Source organism: Mesoplodon mirus, assembly GCF_964341445.2.
Source record: "Mesoplodon mirus genome assembly, chromosome: 2".
Lineage (NCBI taxonomy): Eukaryota > Metazoa > Chordata > Mammalia > Artiodactyla > Ziphiidae > Mesoplodon > Mesoplodon mirus.
This window is the reverse complement of record NC_138977.1, coordinates 214,598,089-214,617,899: the sequence shown is the minus strand read 5'-3', so window position 1 is coordinate 214,617,899 and position 19,811 is coordinate 214,598,089. Positions and strand designations below refer to the sequence as shown.

The following is a 19,811-nucleotide window of genomic DNA, read 5'->3' as shown; positions in this document are numbered from 1 at the left end:
TCATTCTACAAAAACTTGTTTTATTAAGTTGCAGTTTTACTACTACTGTTCAGTATACTTTTCAGTAAGTGTGTTATAGTTAATTAAATGAAGCAAAGTACTTCCAATTCATCATACCATATGTTATGGTCAGGATGCAATAATCCTAAGACCCTGCTTTCCACTAGACAGTTTAAAGTTGATTATTCCTAATACTGGAGGATAAATTTAAGAGCAATTATTGTTATCGTCACAATTCTTGGTTTGACCATTTGAAAAAAATTTTTTTCATTTTTTTCAGCTTTCAAATACCTGCAAATTATTTTGAATAGCAAACTTGCACTAACTCAGCCTCTGATACTGCAAGAATAAACTTAAATACACTGGGGCTTCCTTGGTGGCGCAGGGGTTAAGAATCCGCCTGCCAATGCAGGGGACATGGGTTCGAGACCTGGTCCAGGAAGATCCCACATGCCATGGAACAACAAAGCCCGTGCACCACAACTACTGAGCCTGAGCTCTAGAGCCCACGAGCCACAACTACTGAAGCCCGCGGGCCTAGAGCCTGTGCTCCGCAACAAGAGAAGCCACCGCAGTGAGAAGCCCGTGCACCGGAACGAAGAGTAGCCCCCGCTCACCTCAACTAGAGAAAACCCACGTGCAGCCATGAAGACCCAACGCAGCCAAAAATAAGTAAATAAAATAAATGAATTAAAAAAAAACAAAAGTAAAATACACTGAAGAGATGCCTTAATTGTAATCTTTCACGAAATAAAAAAGGAAAAAGAAAGTCAACATTTATATGCTACTTTTCTTCATGATTAGGGCCAGTGTAAAACATTTCTCTAAGCTTCTAAGATACAGTAACACTGTGATTATAGACTGATTAGGAAGTACTCTTCCAACGTATCTAAAACTGTTTTGGTTCAAATTCTCGTAATGCTTGTAGAAGGTTAGCTTAGTAAGTACAATTCAATGCAGACAGTACCTATTTGTAAACAAGAAATTATACAGTAATTAAGGACGTTGCTTTGTTATAAAAAGCTGTAGATGATCAAGACCAGGTGGAGTAGGTGCTGAATGCACGGCATGTTCACATTCATGTTTTTATAATTAAATTTTCCTTAAGTGTTATTATGATCAATTAAAACACTGAGTGAAACAGAAATCATCACCTTCTTCTCCCCATCACTTCCTAAGGAATTCAGGTAAGTTCATTCTACAGTTTAAAAGACCAGCATAGACATGTCTCAAACTTTGGTTTCTTACCTGGCATTTCATTTGGTAGAGCATAAAACAAGTTTGGGTTTACGATTTCTAATATGCTTGCCTGTACAGTTTTATTAACTGGCAATTCTATTGTCCTCCACTGCTCAGCTGGAGAGCTGGCTGAAAACATACGAAATACAGGTCTCTCATGAAAAAGATAAAATTTAGTATTCTACTGAATACCAACATTCCCAAATTCCCAAAACGAAAATCTGTATTTTCATAAAACAATCTGTTTAATTTGAGGGATTTTGGTGTGCCTCACAAAAAAGTTCAATCTATAATAAGAATCATGAAACTATTATGCTCCTATAGTATATTTCAGTAGTATATTTCCATTTCTGTAGTATATTTAATTCTTAAAAATTTACTCAAACTTTAAAGGATACATAGCTATATGATACACATCTGCCTGACAAGTAATTACATTAAAAATGAGTACAGTGTTTAATTAAAAAAACATGTTTCAATAAATATCAAACTAACTTTACCTATTACTAACCTATTTCCACAAAGCATATTTCTACAGGAAAATCATGTCACTTGGAATAGAAAAATTTTCATAGCCTATAAAAGCAAAGGATAACATAAATTTAAGTAGCAGTTTAAAAATGTTACCTTGAAGCCATGGGGCATCAATTTGAAGACCATGTTTATTAACAGGACTGTTTTTCACTAAGTCTTTACATGGTGAACTAGCTTTTAAAACCAGATGTTCATCAATCAGAACATCAGTAATTATCCTGGGATAAGAAGTGGTAAAATCGGTGAGTTCAATTCCCACTCCATTTTCAGTGATTTCAACCACTCGGGCTTGGAGTTTTATCCCTGTGACACACGTCTGAAATCTTGCTATGGCTTCTCTGGTCCAGTGTTTGTTTCTAGGCTGTATATCTAACAAATAAAACAGCATTAAGAAGAATTCTGCCCTCAATATGTTTTCTTTGTATTTAATTTTTGATAGTTTGATTAATATGTGCCTTGGTGTGTTTCTCCTTGGATTTATCCTGTATGGGACTCTCTGTGCTTCCTGGACTTGATTAACTATTTCCTTTCCCATATTAGGGAAGTTTTCAACCATAATTCAAAAAGAGTCATGTACCAAAATGTTCATTGCAGCTCTATTTACAATAGCCAGGACATGGAAGCAACCTAAGTGTCCATCAACAGATGAATGGATAAAGAAGATGTGGCACATATATACAACAGAGTATTACTCAGCCATAAGAAGAAACGAAATTGAGTTATTTGTAGTGAGGTGGATGGACCCAGAGTCTGTCATACAGAGTGAAGTAAGTCAGAAAGAGAAAAACAAATACCGTATGGTAGCACATATATATGGACTCTAAGAAACAAAAAAGGTCATGAAGAACCTAAGGGTAAGACGGGAATAAAGACACAGACCTACTGGAGAATGGACTTAAGGATATGGGGAGGGGGAAGGGTAAGCTGTGACAAAGCGAGAGTGGCATGGACATATATACACTACCAAACGTAAAACAGATAGCTAGTGGGAAGCAGCCGCATAGCACAGGGAGATCAGCTCGGTGCTTTGTGACCACCTAGAGGGGTGGGATAAGGGAGGGTGGGAGGGAGGGAGACGCAAGAGGGAAGAGATATGGGAACAGATGTATATGTATAATTGATTCACTTTGTTATAAGGCAGAAACTAACACACCATTGTAAAGCAATTATACTCCAATAAAGATGTGGAGTATAAAAAATAATAAAAATAAATAAAGATGTGGAGTATAAAAAAAAAAAAAAGAATTCTGTGCCCCAAAGCTGCATTTTTTGCCTCAGTAATATCCAGGACTGGACTCTTCCCACGTTTACCATTCAGGTCAAGTGATTTTGAGTATCTTTGCTCAATAATCAATTATGTATCTACATCATCCTCAGTGCTGAGTTGCAGATAATGCACCTACAAATATACAACTGTTTTAGGAGGCTCAGGATCCGTCTTTACCTTCCTCACTAACTTATCTTCACCTGGCATTTTTCCCAATAGGCAAAAATAGAATTATTCTTTCTTTTAGAAGCCACTATGGTTACATACACAATGATGAGTTATCAACTATTCTGGTAAAAGATGTTAAACATACACTTGCACCTTTGTGGACAGTTTTCCAATGATAATTTCAAAATATCATTTTAAATTATTTAACCAAAAATTATCTTTCTGGGATAACTTTGGCTTATACCCTTACTTTCGTAACAGTGGTTCTCAAATGTGAGTGTGCATCTGTATTACGTAGAGGGCTTGTGAAAACAGATTTGGGGGCCCCACCCGAGAGTTTCCAATTTAGTAGTAGGTCTTGGGTGGGGACTAAGAATCTGCATTTTTAACAAGTTCTCATGTTGATACTACTGGCTGTGGGGTGGAGGGATCATATTTTAAGAAACACTGACAGAAAACATGGTGATTAAAAACAATAATCCAAAGCATACTTAGTGTAAAATAAGTAGAAAGAAAACAGGCAAAAGGAAAAATAAAAAGCATCTAATGCTTCTAGACATGACCACTATTAACATTTTGGTATCCAGCCTTTCATAATCTTTTATGTGCATATGGAAATACACACATGCACATATATACTCATAATTCTTTTATAAAGAAATTTTTATAATAATAAAAATAGTTACACTGTTAGGCACTATTCAGTGCTGTATGCCTGTATCTCTTGTCCTTCATGCCTTTTTGAGGAAGGTACCATTATTGTCCAGATGAGGAAAAGGAAGCACAGAGTTTAAACAGTTTACCTAAGGTCTCACGGCTAGTAGGCAGCAGAGCTGCTTCTAATCCGTCCTCTTAATCACAATGCCATCCTGCCATCTCTTTCATAACTTGCTTCCTTCACTTAAATCATGAATCAGTCTTCACATCAACACATATTTAACATTTTAATGACTGTGTAATAAGAACGAACACTTAATAGAGCTTTGAGTGCCAGACCCTGATCTAAACATTCATTTAATAATCTGCACAACAAACCTATGAAATAGGTACTACCACCACCCATTATATGGATCCTCATTTAACCAAGCCTCTACTATTGGCTATTTAGGTTGTTTTGCTATTACTAACGGCAGTGTACTGAATTTCCATGTAGGTGAACTTTGTGAAATCACATGATCATTTCTTTAGGATGAATTATTAGAAGTAAACTTGCTAAGACAAAAGGTTAGAATATCTGAGGCTCTTAAGGAATCCTGCAAAATGTCTTCAAAAGAAAGTATCGGTTTTCACTCCTATCGTAAGTATAGAAAAGTAGCTGCTTCCTTACTTTGACATCAACACTGAACATTTTGGCCAGTATCTTTAAATATGTTTCTAAATTTTATAATATGAAACAGAAAATAACTTACACAAAATATTAAAATTATAAATATATTAATACTGAGAAATTTATGTACTCTTAAGTATTAGAAGACAGTTGAGAAAATTTCTTACTCTGCACCATACCTACTAGCCAGCACTGTATCCCCTGAAATGGAAGTTTTAACAATTTGGATGGGATCATTTGGAGTTCATCTGCAGTAACTTCTTCCATGTTTCCATAATCCACAAACTGTACTTTAACGTTTCCATTTGGTAAGATTTCCTTGACTAAAGCACGATACCAATTACCATCACCTAGATTTAACACAAAATTTGTAACATGGAATATTTCCCTTCTATTAAGGTTTGAAATTTTTATCTTGAAAAAGACCATTCTTTGTCTAAAGTACCTAATAATATATTTCTCTTCCCAGACAACACCTTTAGTTTTTAATCAGAAATCCCTAGAAGGATAATTCTCAAAATTCATTCTTAGAATATCACCGAAGTTTTTATAGCATCACACTTTTACATCTACTATAAAGATTTCATTCATAACCTAACCAATAAGCAGAATATTAAGTGAAATAAAGACTTAATAAACTTGATATTTGTCAAACTGGAAGACTTATAATATTCTCGCCGCTAATGAGATTGTTTCACTTGTTACTTGGTAAATAATAGAAAAAATAAACCGAAAAACATGCAATGAAATTAAGGTGTTTCATCAAACATATTTTCAAAATAAACATGCACAGGGTGACCAGAAGAAACAATGAATCTGCAGTGAACAGGTTTCCCATTCTCTAGCTTTTAATATTACCAGAAATTCTGGAAAGAAAAGCACTTGACAAAGTTAGGTAAGAATGTATCATTTGGAGGCTCCTTGTTACAAAGAGAGAAGAAAAAAAATGGTATTTTAAGCATTCATTTAATTTTGATTATGAAAAATATCTGCTTAAACATCAGGAAGAAAATACACTAAAAATGAGGTTTGAATGTCAAGAAATAAAAGATTCTAATAGAGTCAATATTGTGCCAACTGCAACTTACCTACAAAAAAAGCACAACAAGGCTGCCCTACCTCAGCCTTAAAATTATTAGGCAACTTCTGCTGGCAATATTCTGCTACCAATTTGTTCAAGTCACTGAGTTTCTTTAGAGCTGAAAACACAATACACATAGCGTTTAATATTTAAAAAACATGCAGAGTAACAGATTTTCACTTAAAGTTGGAAAGTGCTTTGATCATAAAAACCCAGGCACATCCCCAAGCAACTATAAAGTACACCAAATACCTTTCCCTTCTCCTTATTAAGAAATTGGGCAAATAAGTCATTATTTAGTTAATACTCTCAGTAAACCCCATACCAACAATCTACTGGGCACAGAGCCATGATGATGGCATTGTTGTCAGTATGCTAGAGCATGAGCTTTGCATGTGGACCAGGAAACAGTGCACAAGCCTGCACAGAAAGGAAGTTACATATAAGCTGTCCTGAAGGAGTATATGTAATTACTAAATGGTTGGCACAGATAGTGTCTGCTAAGGACTTTCAGAGAGGTGAGCTCTGTGCACTAAAGGCTTCATAGAGAAATCTGAAGTATGACTTGTTTGCTAGAAAAGGAGAGGGTATTCCAGAAAAAGAAACGGCTCTGAGGCAAAGTTACCAAATTAAGCAGCCAAAAAACACTTGCTGGGAGAAGTCTGGCAGAGAAGAGGAATGGAAAGGTGAATCACTGAAGAAAAACACCAGAGATGTGCTCGGAAAGATACAGACCGTGGGGAGCTTTAAAATGCCAAGTAAAGGGATCTGAACACTATAGAAGTAAAAGAAAAATATCTTTTAAATATGTGGCAAAGACCCATTCACAGAAACGGAAATTAAGTTGTATCGAGTTAGAATTGTCACCTTTCAGATTAGTCAAAATAAGAAAGTTTAAGGACACACTGCAGGAAATGGTGTGGGAGAGGGCACTTTCATACACTGACGGTGGAAATCAGCCTGGATGACCTCTTGAGGGCAGTCTCTCAAGAGCACAAGCACACATATCCTTTGACTTAATAACTATTGTACCATTTTAGGAATCTGTCTCAAGGATATAGTCTCAGAATAAAATCACAGATTACAAAAATTGTTTTCAGTAGTAAATGCTTGTACACAGGAATCCTTTAGCTATCCGTACCTAGGTTAACTAAACTAGGGTAAACCCACCCAGGGGAATACCATGTAACCATGAAAAGGAATGAGGACGTACAGTGATGTGGTACCCTGGAACAGAAAAAGGACATTATCAGAAATGGAAAAGACATCTAGCGAAACCCAGATAAAGTCTGGAGTAGTTCATAGATATTTACCAATGTGGGTCTCTTAAGTTGTAACAAATGTTAACATCTTACATAACTGTGGTACTACAGAGAAAACTAGTGGTATACAGGAACTCTCTGTACTATCTTGGCAACTTTTCTGTAAATCTAAAATTATTCCAAAATTAAAAGTATATTTTAAAAAGAACGGAGGAAACACTATGTGAACTGATATCCAAGACAGAGTGCGAGAAAAAGGCAAAGTGCAAATATTATTTATTTTACCATTTATGCCTACATAAAAAGGAATATATATATTCATACAAGCATATGTATAGAGTACGTTTGGAAAGATATTAAGAACATTGAGAAAAGGAACTGGAAGGATATTTAGAAATCTGAGAAGAGGAACTGGGAAACTTACTTTTCACTATATTCTCTTTTGTAACTTTAAAATTTGTACCATATGCTTGTACAATCACTTATGAAAATAAGAAAGTGGCAAATATTTTAAAATAGTAGCCTATCTACCAGATGATTCTGTATGAAGGGATGACAAATCTCACAAATTGGGAGACAGGCAGGAACTTCGTTATCTAGGGTAACATCCTTATCTGACAGAGAGAAAACCCAAAACCTAGAGAGATTAAAATCAATGATGCTCACCAGAATGGCTCAAGGGAAAAAGACGGAAAATACAAAGTGTTTGTGAGGATGTGGAGCAACTAGAATTCTCAAACCAACAACTGCCATGATCACTTTGGAAACTTCTTAGCATTCATTGATCAGAGCTGAAAACACACATACCCTTTAAGATTTGGCCAGTAATTTCATTCCTAGGTACATGTTCAATGGAAGTGCATGTGCATGTGCGTTAAATTTGTATGAGGATATTCTTACCAACATTTTATAGCTCAGAACTAGAAATAACCCAAATGTCCAAGAGTAGAAAGGAACAGTAAATTGCAGTACATTCATACAACGGATCACTATGCAGCAACAAAAAACGAGCTACAGCCACACGTGAAAATGATGGTCCAAACTCACCAATGTGGAAAAAAAAAGCAACAAGGCACAGAAGAGTACCTATTGTATGATTCCATTTATATAAAGTTCATAAATGGGAAAAACTAATCTATGCTATTATTAGAAGGCACGATCATATTTACTTCTGAAAGAAAGAAGTGGCAGTGATTGTCAGCAGACATGAAGGAAACTTCCGGGTTACTGGTAACCAGATGTTGGTTATGCAAGGTTTTGACTTTGTGATAATTTGTTATGCTGCACTCGTATTTGTGCGCTTATCTGTATGTATGTCGTACGTCAATGAGATCAACAATTAAAATTTTTCAAAAATGAATTTAGGAGACATTCTGTGAAATCTAAGCTGGTTTAAACAGAGACTATTGAAAACAGAAAATAATGTCTTACAATGGAATAAAAGGCAACCAAGTAAACCCAAATCTTTCTTGGAAGTACAAATACCCACTTGGCCTTTACTGGAAAGAGAACAGTTTCACCACCCAATAACAAACTTATCTTGACCTATTATCTATGCCAGTGTACTGTAAAGAGAAATAAGTAAGAGTCAACTTACCGTCCTCTTTAAGCACATGGCAGTAAAATTCTCCAGGACTGTACATCATACAGACCACAACATCTACTGTCTGATCAACAGCAAGTTCAACCCACGTCCACTCCAACAGACTGATTTCTGCTTCTACACCCGAGGGAACTGTGAAAGTAAATGGACGATTTGCAAAACAAATGGCCAGAGCAGGGAGTTGGAGGCAGGGCTGCTAAAGAGTCTGCTTTTGAAGAACTGAATGTCCAATGACTTTCTTAGTGACTTTGCAGGAAAGTTAATCAGTGTAAGAATTAACCATTACTACCTCACTGAATTCCAAATTTCAAATTCACATTTCTGAACGATCTTCAGCTGCCAGTGACCCAAACACACTCTTTAGATGAATGCTTGATTTAAAAGGACAAAAGGTACTCAACATCAATTCTTGTTTAAAGTATGAGAACCCATACATTCACAAAGCCACCTGAATTCCAGCATGGACATTATCTGGTGGACAATTTACTTACCACTGGCTTCTTTCATGTCACCAGGCTTATCTGTCATTACCCCCTTGTCCCCCACAGCAAAGCCTGCGTCGATGAGCACTTTGGTGACACTGATGTGGGGCATCACAGACCTATCCATAAGTTCCACCAGGGAACTGGTTTCCAACTTGTCCACCACTTTCACTGTGATCACTTTGTTCTGTACAATTTTCCTCATCAGACAAATAGCTTCTGAAGTCCAAATTCCTAATGATGGCTTTACTCCTAACAAAGAATTTTTAAAAGAATGTTAAAATATTTCTTATTGCAAGCCTTTACAAATTTAGCTCCTAATTTCCACACACTTAAAAGGACTCTATGACAAACACTGGAACCAGAAAGTCCCATCTGAGAAGGATTTTCTAAACACGAAAATGAAGGCAAAATTATAAAGAAAAAGTCTGTAAAACGATTCTATATTTCTTTTTTTTTTTTTTTTTGCCTTATAACAAATTTAATCAGTTATACATATACATATGTTTCCATATCCCCTCCCTTTTGCGTCTCCCTCCCACCCTCCCTATCCCACCCCTCCAGGCGGTCACAAAGCACCAAGCTGTCTATATTTCTATGTAAACAAACCATCATAAATCTATTGATACGAAATGTCCAAAGAAGCAAATCTAGAAGACCGAAAGTAGACTAATGGTTGCCTATGAAGCTAGGATTAATTACTATATATAAGTGGGCACAAGAGATCTCAGTGGGGTGATGGAAATATTCCAAAACTGGATTATGGTGATGGCTGTACAACTCGGTAAATTACTAAAAATCACTGAATTGTATACCTAAAACACTGATTTTTTTTTTTGGCTGTGCTGCACGGCTTGCAGGATCTTAGTTCCCCGACCAGGGATCAAACCCACGTCCTTGGCAGTGAAAGAGAGGAGTCTTAACCACTGGACTGCCAGAGAATTCCCTAAAACAGTGATTTTTATGGTATATAAATTGTATGTCAATAAGGTTGTTAAGAAAATCACAAACAGGGGTTCCCCTGGTGGCGCAGTGGTTGAGAGTCCGCCTGCCGATGCAGGGGACACCGGTTCGTGCCCCGGTCTGGGAAGATCCCACATGCCATGGAGCGGCTGGGCCCGTGAGCCATGGCCGCTGAGCCTGCGCATCCGGAGCCTGTGCTCCGCAACAGGAGAGGCCACAACAGTGAGAGGCCCGCGTACCGCAAAAAAAAAAAAAAGAAAAAAAAAAAAGAAAAAAAAAGAAAATCACAAACAAAAGTATAAAACAATCCAGGAAGAAACACCGGTCACTAATACTGACGTCTGAAACATCTGTAGCATTTACTGAAAGGGCACTTACAAATCAACAACCCCAATGTTATACCAAGTCATTTCATAAAATTAAGAGCCAAGTAACTTATGAAAAAACATCCAGTCTCACTGGTAATGAAGCAAATTAAAATGATTTAGTTTTTAGCTTATCAAAATTGGCCAAGATGAAATAATACAGAAATATCTATTGGGCAGGACAAAAGTACCTTCAGTTTTTTTAATAAAAGACATTTTTCATTTTCACTTAAGACCTTTATTGAACAACATATTCACCCTTTTGTTCCACACCTTCTGTCATTTTTCAGGCAACTTCATAATTCCATCTTCCCAAAACTTTTTATCTTTTTGAGCAAAGAACTGTTCCAGGTACCTTTTACAGTCTTCCAGGGAATTGACATTTTTTCCATTAAGAGAATTTTGTAAAGACCGAAATAAATGGAAATCTGAAGGTGCAATATCTGGTGAATACAGCAGATGAATCAGAACTTCCCAGGCAAGCTGTAAGTTTTTAACTGGTCATCAAAGAAACATGTGGTCTTGCGTTATCCTGATGGAAGATTATGCGTTTTCCGTTGAGTAATTCTGGATGCTTTTCATCGTGTGCTGCTTTCAGTTGGTCTAACTGGGAGCAGTACTTGTTGGAATTAATCATTTGGTTTTCCAGAAGGAGCTCCTGATAGAGGACTCCCTTCCAATCCCACCACATACACAACATCACCTTCTTTGGATGAAGACCGGCCTTTGGTGTGGTTAGTGGTGGTTCATTTCGCTTGCCCCATGATCTCTTCTGTTCCACATTATTGTACAGTATCCACTTTTCATCGCCCGTCACAATTTGTTTTAAAAACGGAACGTTTTCATTACGTTTCAGTAAAGAATCGCGTGCGGAAATATGGTCAAGAAGGTTTTTTTCGCTTAACTTATGTGGAACCCAAACACCAAAGCGATTCACATAACCAAGCTGGTGCAAATGATTTTCAGCACTCAATTTGGGTATTTTGAGTATGTCAGCTCTCTCCCGCATGGTATAACGTTGATTGTTCTCAATTATTGTTTTTTGATTTGACCGCTATCAACTTCAACTGGTCTACCCAACCGTGGAGCATCGTCCAGAGAGAAATCTCCAGCTCAAAACTTCACTAACCACTTTTGACACATTTAATCAGTCACAGCACCTTCTCCACAAATCTTTTTGAGCATTTCAGTTGCATTTTTACCTTTCTTGAAAGAATAAAGCATACTATGCCAAAAATGTTGCTTTTCTTCCACCTTCAATATTAAAACGGCTACACAAAAATTCACCAATTTTGATAAGTCTTTTTTTAAATGCACGCTGGTATGACAGCTGTCACATACAATCTAACAAAATTGCTTCGAGTGAAGTTAAAGACAACTAAGTGCTACTAGAGCCATCTTACGGAAAAAAACGAACGAACCTTTGGGCCCACCCAATGTTTGGTACACCAATGTGTCAAGGAATTGACTCCCTACTACGTTTCTGGTAGGTGTGTAAACTAGTTCTACCTTTTCTAGGGAACAATCATAATATGTATCACAAACATGAAAAGCATACCCACTGACACCTCCATTCCACCTAAGGTGGTATTTTTGCAAATGTAAGTAGGTTTTGCAACCTATCCCAAGGAAATGATCTTTTTTTTTAAAAATTAGCTTTCTAAAAAAGATCATTAATTTTTAATTGAAGACTATTTGATTTACGATACTGTATTAGTTTCAGGTGTACAACGCAGTGATTCAGTATTTTTATAGATTATAGATTATGCTCCACTTAAAGTTATTATAAAATATTGGTTATATTCCCTGTGCTGTACTATACGTCCCTATAGCTTACTTACTTTATACACAGTAGTTTGTACCTCTTCCTAAGGAAATGATCTTGGATAGTTGAACAAATGTAGTTAAAAGAACACTGCTAATAGCAGAAACTTGGAAATATCCTTCTGATAACTGGATACTAGTTCAATTATGGTTCATGTGAAGGAAAAGTTGTAGAAGATCTTTTACGCTGGAAAGAAGCTCCTGCTACTAGCGGGACACGTTACATATACAGTGATTTCTAAGCATATGATCGTTAATGTTCTTGCTTTTAAAAGCAGTTTCCCCCTAATTCATGCAACTGACAGGCTTCTGTGATATGTATTGATAATGCAGGATCTATAAATAACAAAAAAGAAGACTCAATTTCATCAACACAGGGACATTCAACTTCATTTTACTACAGATAGCAAAATAGTCATCTGTATTTCCTAAATGTTCCATTAAGGATTGTTTTTGTACTGAGGTAAGTTATAGCTAAACACATTCCTTGATCTACTCACTAGTTTAATTTCAATTCTAATGCTCTTAACTTTAGGTTTTAATATTTTAAGAATACAGGAACTATAAAAATTACATACCTGCCAGCACACACTTAATAGCTTGCATTGGCAATTCCAACAACTTCGGAGTTATGGGGCAAAGTCTTGTCAAACTAAGGATTTCAAAGTTTCCATAGTCTACGTATCCGACCAGTACAGATTCCGTAGAAGCATAAGCCAAAACAGAGGCACGGTACCACTGGTCATCCTCTAAAAATAGGATAGACTCAATTTGAAATGATTTTCCAATGTAGATATAAACAAAAATTTTTCCTCCTCAATTTACATGGTCATCTGTAGATTCTACTTTCATGTAACATCAAGCTTTACTGAACGATGCATGCTTATTCACCATTCCTACTTTTCCTTATCAGAAGCTTTCAACTCCTGAAATGTCACCTTTATTCATCCCTTTCTAGGTAACTCATGTTGTATGCTTGTCATTATTTATTTACATGCTTAATCCCTCTAGTGGACAGTTAACTCATTAGGACAAGGGAACATGTCCTGGTCATGTGAGTGAATCCATTAGGTCTTGATCAATTTTAGAATACCTGGCAGTATGAGTCAACCAGACTCCACTAACCAAGCCATAGATTTACCGGAGGCCCACCTGTCTCTCCCCTCCTGTGATGGGGAGGCCACTGGTCTTCCCTTCAGCAGAGAGCTGAACCTGGTAATCACAGGGTCATCATCTGTGCAGCTACAGAGGCCGGGCCACAACAGCTACGTGCCTCCAGACACTCTCGCTGTTCCAAAGAGAACTAGCCAAGACATGACCCTGGGAGGTTCCACATTCCCACACTGATATAAACAAATGTCTGTATCAGTCTCTAGAACTAAAGGGCTGATAAAATAAAAACCTCCATCACCCCCCCCAAGCATTTACAGGTCCTCCTCCTCCCTTACATACTTTGATTCAGTTTAATTGGATATACTCAAAAACATAATTGGTGCACTACTCAAACTTCAAATGCAGCCATCCAATGCAAAACGAAGATTGTTTCATTTCTTGGTACTTAATTGTAAGTAAAAAATTCAGTAATACTCTCTTTTCCTTACCAGAGAACTGAGCACAGCAGATATCACCAATGGTTGGATAAAAATCAGAGCGTGGAGACACCTGACTGCAGTACGTGCTAAGTGACGCCTGAAGTTCAGCGAGCTTATCTGTGGATACAGATCACATCTTAAACTAAAGAAATACAAGTTTACACATTATCTGCATATCTGCACGCTGAGTCTCTTGATGTATGTTATATTGATAGCACAAATCAAGATTTACTTACACTCACTTTGTAGTTCTTGACAAAAGAAGTCTTCTGGAGTCTGAATGTGGGCGACCACACCGCAAAACTCATCACCTACATTCAAAGTCAACACTTTGGGGATTAGGTCACTGCTGTCTACAACAATTTTGTTTTCAGCTGTGATTTTCCCGACATCCTCAAGATCACCTTATCAAAAAAGCAGAAATATAAGCCTTTTTGGTTTCATTAATCCAATTTTCCAGTTTTCCAGGCCTAACTGTGCTCTTTCACACTTCTAGGCCTTAATACATGCTGGTCTTTTTTCCCAAAACATACTCCCAAATTTCCTGCTCAGTATGATGTCACTGTGAAAGGCTTTCCTCCAAATCTGGGTCAGGTGCCCTTCGCAGGGCCCCCACTACACTCTGCGATTCTGCCACCAACTGTTTTATAATCTCTTCTCTATGGGGGCGTATACTGCCCACAGAATATGCTCCCTGAAGGCACCTCCACAGTGCCTTAGTGAAGCAGATACTGCTGGGGGGATTTTGTTCCTTCCACTGGACCCCTTTGCAGCATTTATTATTGCTGATGACTCCTTCCCAGAACATTTACTCTTCTGTTATTCTGGCAACATTTTCCCTGTTCTCTTTCCACCTCTCCCATCACAGCTTCTCCCTTGGTACTGTAAGCTCAGGTTCACTTCTCTCACTTTACACTCTCCCTAGGACACCACCTTCATTTACAATTTCAACCGTGATAACTTTTAGACCAGTAAGTATTGAGTTTTCTCCTCCAGATGGCAAAAAAAAAACTCCTGAGAACTGTTCAGCAGAGCTGTCTCACCCAAGATTGATGTTTCAGGGATTTCATATAGGCAGTACTCTAGGAATACAGACAAGAGACAATACTTCTTCAATAACTAAAATCACTACACCATTCAATATTAATCTGTATACTCACTTGAATCTGCACTTTGCTTCCTAGAATTTTGTCCCTTGGGTTTCAAGCCATATCCCATTTCTATGAGCACATGGTCTAAGAGTTTTCCTAAAAGTGATTAAGAGAACATATTTCCATTGAGATATTATACTAAGTATTAGAGGAAAAGAAAAAATACAAAAGAAATGAATCAATCACATGATTTAAAGATTATAGCTATTGGCACACTGGCATATTTTTTACTAGTTCAGTTTCTATGTACAAAATATAGTTTATTAATCTTCGGCTTTAAAAATTGAGTCAAGGGGCTTCCCCAGTGGTGCAGTGGTTTAGAATCTGCCTGCCAATGCAGGGGACACGGGTTCGTGCCCTGGTCCAGGAAGATCCCACATGCCGCGGAGCAACTAAGCCCATGCGCCACAACTACTGAGCCTGCACTCTAGAGCCCTCGAGCCACAACTACTGAGCCCGTGTGCCACAACTACTGAAGCCCGTGCACCTAGAGCCTGCACTCTGCAATGAGAAGCCACCGCAATGAGAAGCCCATGCACTGCAACGAAGAGTAGCCCCCACTCGCTGCAACTACAGGAAGGCCGCCTGCAGCAACAAAGACCCAATGCAGCCAAAAATAAATAAAAATAAATGAATTTACTAGAAAAAAATTGAGTCAAAATCCCCATCATCACTTAACAAAAAATTTAATAAAAATATTTCACTTAAAAATTATGAATAACATGGAAGATTTAGTTACCACCTCACTGGCATGCTTAGAATGACCACCATTTATACGAAAAAATAAATTTAAGACATAAGACTACTTCATCTCAGACATAAAGTATGGCTGAAACAAGTGTCAACCAGCAGCCACATCAACTTCAAGTTCCCTCAAACAGTATCCAAAAGCTCAAGTCATAACATGGAACATACATAGCAAAGGAACAAAACACAGAGATTTTATACTTAATTTCACAACAGGATTAACTGAATTTTCTACTAAGTAATCAACCAATGATGGGTCTCAAGCAACAGAGGAGTAATAATACCTTGGAAACCAAGAGGCAATTATAAGCACACTGTCAGAAGTCACTTTTTAAATAAGTACAAAGCCATAAAGGAAGAACAGGATTCCAAACTGCTTCTATTTCCACAACTTAAATACTATGTGCTTATGGGCTTAATGCTAACCAAATGCAGTTCTGTGAAGGTTGTTCAAAGAAAAAGCACTGATGGTAAATCACAGAAAAATTCCTGAATTTTCCCAGTAAATGAGTAGAAATCAGGGATATTATAATGGCTGTATTAAAAAGATAACTAGAGTTTTCCCATACTAAGTCTAGATCTAGCCTTTTAATGTACCCAATTCTATAAACCTGTGCCTTGCCTTTGATAAACTGCCAACTGCAAGAGCAGAGCCAAGGCCATAGTTCCCGTCACAATCTGAATGACTCCAGAGTGGGGCTTACTTGGTCTCACTTCATGTTTCTATTTATTCTCTGAGTAACAGGTGGGCACTCAATAACATATTAAGTGCTCCATTTAAAAAGAAAGATTCAGATCTTACCTGAACTTGTCAGCGTAACATCCACAGCAAAGGAAACCACTTCTTCTTTTAAGATGTCCACAATCTTTACAGAGCAGTACTGCTCCATTAACAGTGATTTAACAGTTTTGATACAGTCATTGCTCCAATGCCCCTCTGCTGGGATAACACTGGCTACAAAGCATTTTATGGCCTGAAAGATTTTACACAAGTTACTAAAAATTAGTATTTGAAAGTGACTTTTTTCTAATTAATTATGCAATTATTTTTTAAGACAATGTATTTCATGCTGAATATTCCATCAAAAATCTTCAAGTACTAATCCGATAAACAATTTTATGAATAATTACTTGTCTCTCTTGATATTCTATCAACAATGCTTTTCCTTTTGGGACTTGAAGCTTGAGAAATTAATCAAAGGATGGTCATTATCCCTCAATTACACATAAATTCAAGTCGCTTCCAAATAATGTAATAAATATAAAAATGATTGTTTTTAAAGAGCAGATTGATAAGATGTTCCTAAAAATGCTAAGTTTCTTACCTGAGGCAGTACTTCTAAGTAATGCCTAATGAAATGGAGCCAAGAAAGTCCATGATTGTTGTTTCCCTACATAGTAAAAGATACACCAATAGGTCCTTTCTCATAATAACCATGGCAACAAACACACAAATATTGTGTCCATCAAAACATTAAAAACAGCTCCTCTGGGATGCTATTAGGAATTCAGAAAGTAAAAGAGACTTACACAAGAAGGAAACAAGTCCATTTTTCTGTTTAGTTGGTGAATTTCGTTTACTGGAATTATTTCTTCATTTCCATAATCAATATATAAGACTTGTGCCTTCTTCTGCAGCACATCAACGTCTTGTATTATTACTCTGTTCCAGGTCTGAAAGTGAAATATAATGGTACTCTGCTTCAAAACAGCATTTCACAATCTTAGGTTTAAAAACTCTCAATCTACAGAACATGCAAAGGAAAAGCTACTGTTCTGTTCTGAGATACTCTATTAACAAGTTACCTTAATTTCCTAAGAATCTGGCTCAGAAACCCCCAAATTTGTCCATTTTAGATGCTTTAATATACACAACAATTCCCAGGCTACTCTAGCCCAGTGGACTCTGTGACACACTAATGCCTCAGCTACACAAATAAACACAAGCTCTAGGACTAGCAATCACTCTGTACCCAGCAACTGAGGAGCCTACATGCAGAGCTGGAGAGGCCTCAGGCAGGGAGGAAGTAAGCAAACAGACGTGGACTCCTGACTGAGGAAGAGAAACAGCAGTGTGACCAGAGTCTCACCTCAAGCCATCTAATGCATCATTAAAAGCTCTGGTGTCAAGCTGATAGGACCAAAGGAAATTAAAATGTCTTGTTAAATATTTCATTAGGGGTTACCTGATCGCCAGTGTACTTGGCAACACAAACTTCCCCCTTTACAGGAATATAATCTTCTTCATGTGCCTTATTTGCATATGTTTCCTTTAAGCTCGCAGAGAGTTGGTTCATGTATTCTAAAACTTCTGAAGAATGTAACTGCACATAAAAGTCACCTGGGTGTTTGAATTCAGTAACTATACCCTTTCAAAGACAAAAAAGTTGCAATAATTCACTGAGAACAGAGCAAATGTTAATTTTGCAAAGCTTTATAACAAGATACAAAAAGTACTGTAGACAAGTTTTTGTAATCTTTATCAATTTCAGTTGTATTTTGGAGCTATCTTATAAACTCAAACACAGGAAACAAGGCAATAAAAATCTATAGTTCTTTGGATCTCTGTCTATGGAAATGAAACAACAAATACCTTTACTTCCATGGTTTTCCTGAGTTGTAGGCTTCTCAAATCAGAAAACATTATTGTATCAGCACAAATGGCTATTTCTTTAGTAACTCCAAGAGGACAGTCACTCTGGTTTGAAAAAACACATTAAGTGAGTTACTTACAAGCACATGTTTAAATGATACCATGGCCGGACTTCCCTGGTCGTGCAGTGGTTAAGAATCCGCCTGCCAATGCAGGGGACACAGGTTTGATCCCTGGTCCAGGAAGATCCCACCTGCTGCAGAGCAACTAAGCTCATGGGCCACAACTACTGAGACCACGCTCTAGAGCCTGTGAGCCACAACTACTGAGCCCACGCATCTAGAGCCCGTGCTCTGCAACAAGAGAAGCCACTGCAATGAGAAGCCCGTGCACCACAACTAAGAGTAGCCCACAATCGCCGCAACTAGAGAAAGCCCGCGTGTAGCAACGAAAAGCCAATGCAGTCAAAAATAAATAAATAAATAATAAATAATTTAAAATAAAATAAAATAAATGATACCATGGCCACTATTTGCTAGAACCGAGGTCAAAACAGCCTGACTCCCAGGTTTGAATGAGGGTGTAGAGAAATAACATACGTCTTCGAGAGTCACTAAAATGCACCATCCATAGGCAGTGTGCATAGCACTGGGATCACCCGAGAATGAGGCCATGATGGTGATGGCAATGTTGAGTTTATTTTTTAAAAAATGGGGAGGGGAGGTAGTGTTTTAAGTTTTCACTTGTTAACATTTTTATAGGAATGGGTTTTTTGTTTTCAAAGTAGAAGCTAGGAACAGCTAGAGAAAGCTAAAATTTACCTATAAAATATGAGTTGGACATCACTGATATTTTCCAGATTGCAAATGATTTACCCCATACAGTTATCTAAACGGAAGAAAGGTATTAACAGGAAAAAGTGCTCCTTAGATAACAGGACCCTATTAGAATCCAGTACACAAAGCTAGAGAGCATGTGCACGCAGGGACTACAAAGAGAGGACTTTCTCAGTAGTCCACCTACAGCGAGACACGGCCATCTCAAGTCTTCTTTAGAAAAAAGCTGGGCATAAACCGTTCTCATAGACCCCCAACGCTCACCAAATCCATCACTAGGGTGTACAGATTTATTCAAAAGGAATAAACAAACACTGGTGAAATGGAGAAATAAGTCATAAATATTTTATTTAGCTTAAGTCCTCTTATTCCAAAATAAAGGGAGTCATTAAAAATTTGCTCTAAAGGCAAAGAGAAAGTAAGTGTATCATACCTCTTTTTTCACTTCCATGTTCTTTGTTTCAAAAGGTGATTTATTATCTTCAAGTTTGTGGAAACTGAAATAAAGCAACCAATTATAATACTTACAGCACAGAACCAATTAAGAGTAAGGGCCACAATAATGTTAAATTCTCAACGAAATCCAGAAAGAGCAAAACAGCTTCTTCCAGAAAGAATCACAGTAGTAAAACAACCCCATGCTGGCTATGCAAGGGTCTGCCCTGTGCACAGGTGTGCTTCTTCCAAAAGCCACCTAATGAAAGGGAGATAGCCACAATCTCCAAGCCTCAGTTTCCCTATCTGCAAAATGGAGATAATACCTACATTACTTAAAAC

At 37.4% G+C, this 19,811-nt stretch overlaps 1 protein-coding gene across 6 annotated transcripts in view; it reads right to left on the bottom strand.

Annotated features, from left to right (window-relative positions):
- Positions 1-19,811, bottom strand: part of TDRD1 (tudor domain containing 1) — a gene marked incomplete at its 3' end in the record, with an annotated part of 35,323 nt that overhangs the window by 5,300 nt on the left and 10,212 nt on the right. For 2 of the 6 annotated variants that reach the window (XM_082605397.1, XM_082605400.1), the window contains exons 5-19: positions 19,468-19,531; positions 18,199-18,303; positions 17,792-17,974; positions 17,136-17,279; positions 16,408-16,579; positions 14,868-14,954; positions 13,944-14,111; positions 13,717-13,824; positions 12,694-12,864; positions 8,973-9,215; positions 8,476-8,613; positions 5,624-5,734; positions 4,715-4,885; positions 1,867-2,142; positions 1,249-1,368 (exon numbers count right to left, since the gene is read on the bottom strand). In XM_082605397.1, the coding sequence (XP_082461523.1) occupies positions 1,249-1,368; positions 1,867-2,142; positions 4,715-4,885; positions 5,624-5,734; positions 8,476-8,613; positions 8,973-9,215; positions 12,694-12,864; positions 13,717-13,824; positions 13,944-14,111; positions 14,868-14,954; positions 16,408-16,579; positions 17,136-17,279; positions 17,792-17,974; positions 18,199-18,303; positions 19,468-19,531 (2,261 nt within the window). The remainder of the gene's footprint in view (positions 1-1,248; positions 1,369-1,866; positions 2,143-4,714; positions 4,886-5,623; positions 5,735-8,475; positions 8,614-8,972; positions 9,216-12,693; positions 12,865-13,716; positions 13,825-13,943; positions 14,112-14,867; positions 14,955-16,407; positions 16,580-17,135; positions 17,280-17,791; positions 17,975-18,198; positions 18,304-19,467; positions 19,532-19,811) is intronic. The other 4 variants (XM_082605398.1, XM_082605399.1, XM_082605402.1 and 1 more) reach the window with 4 other exon arrangements.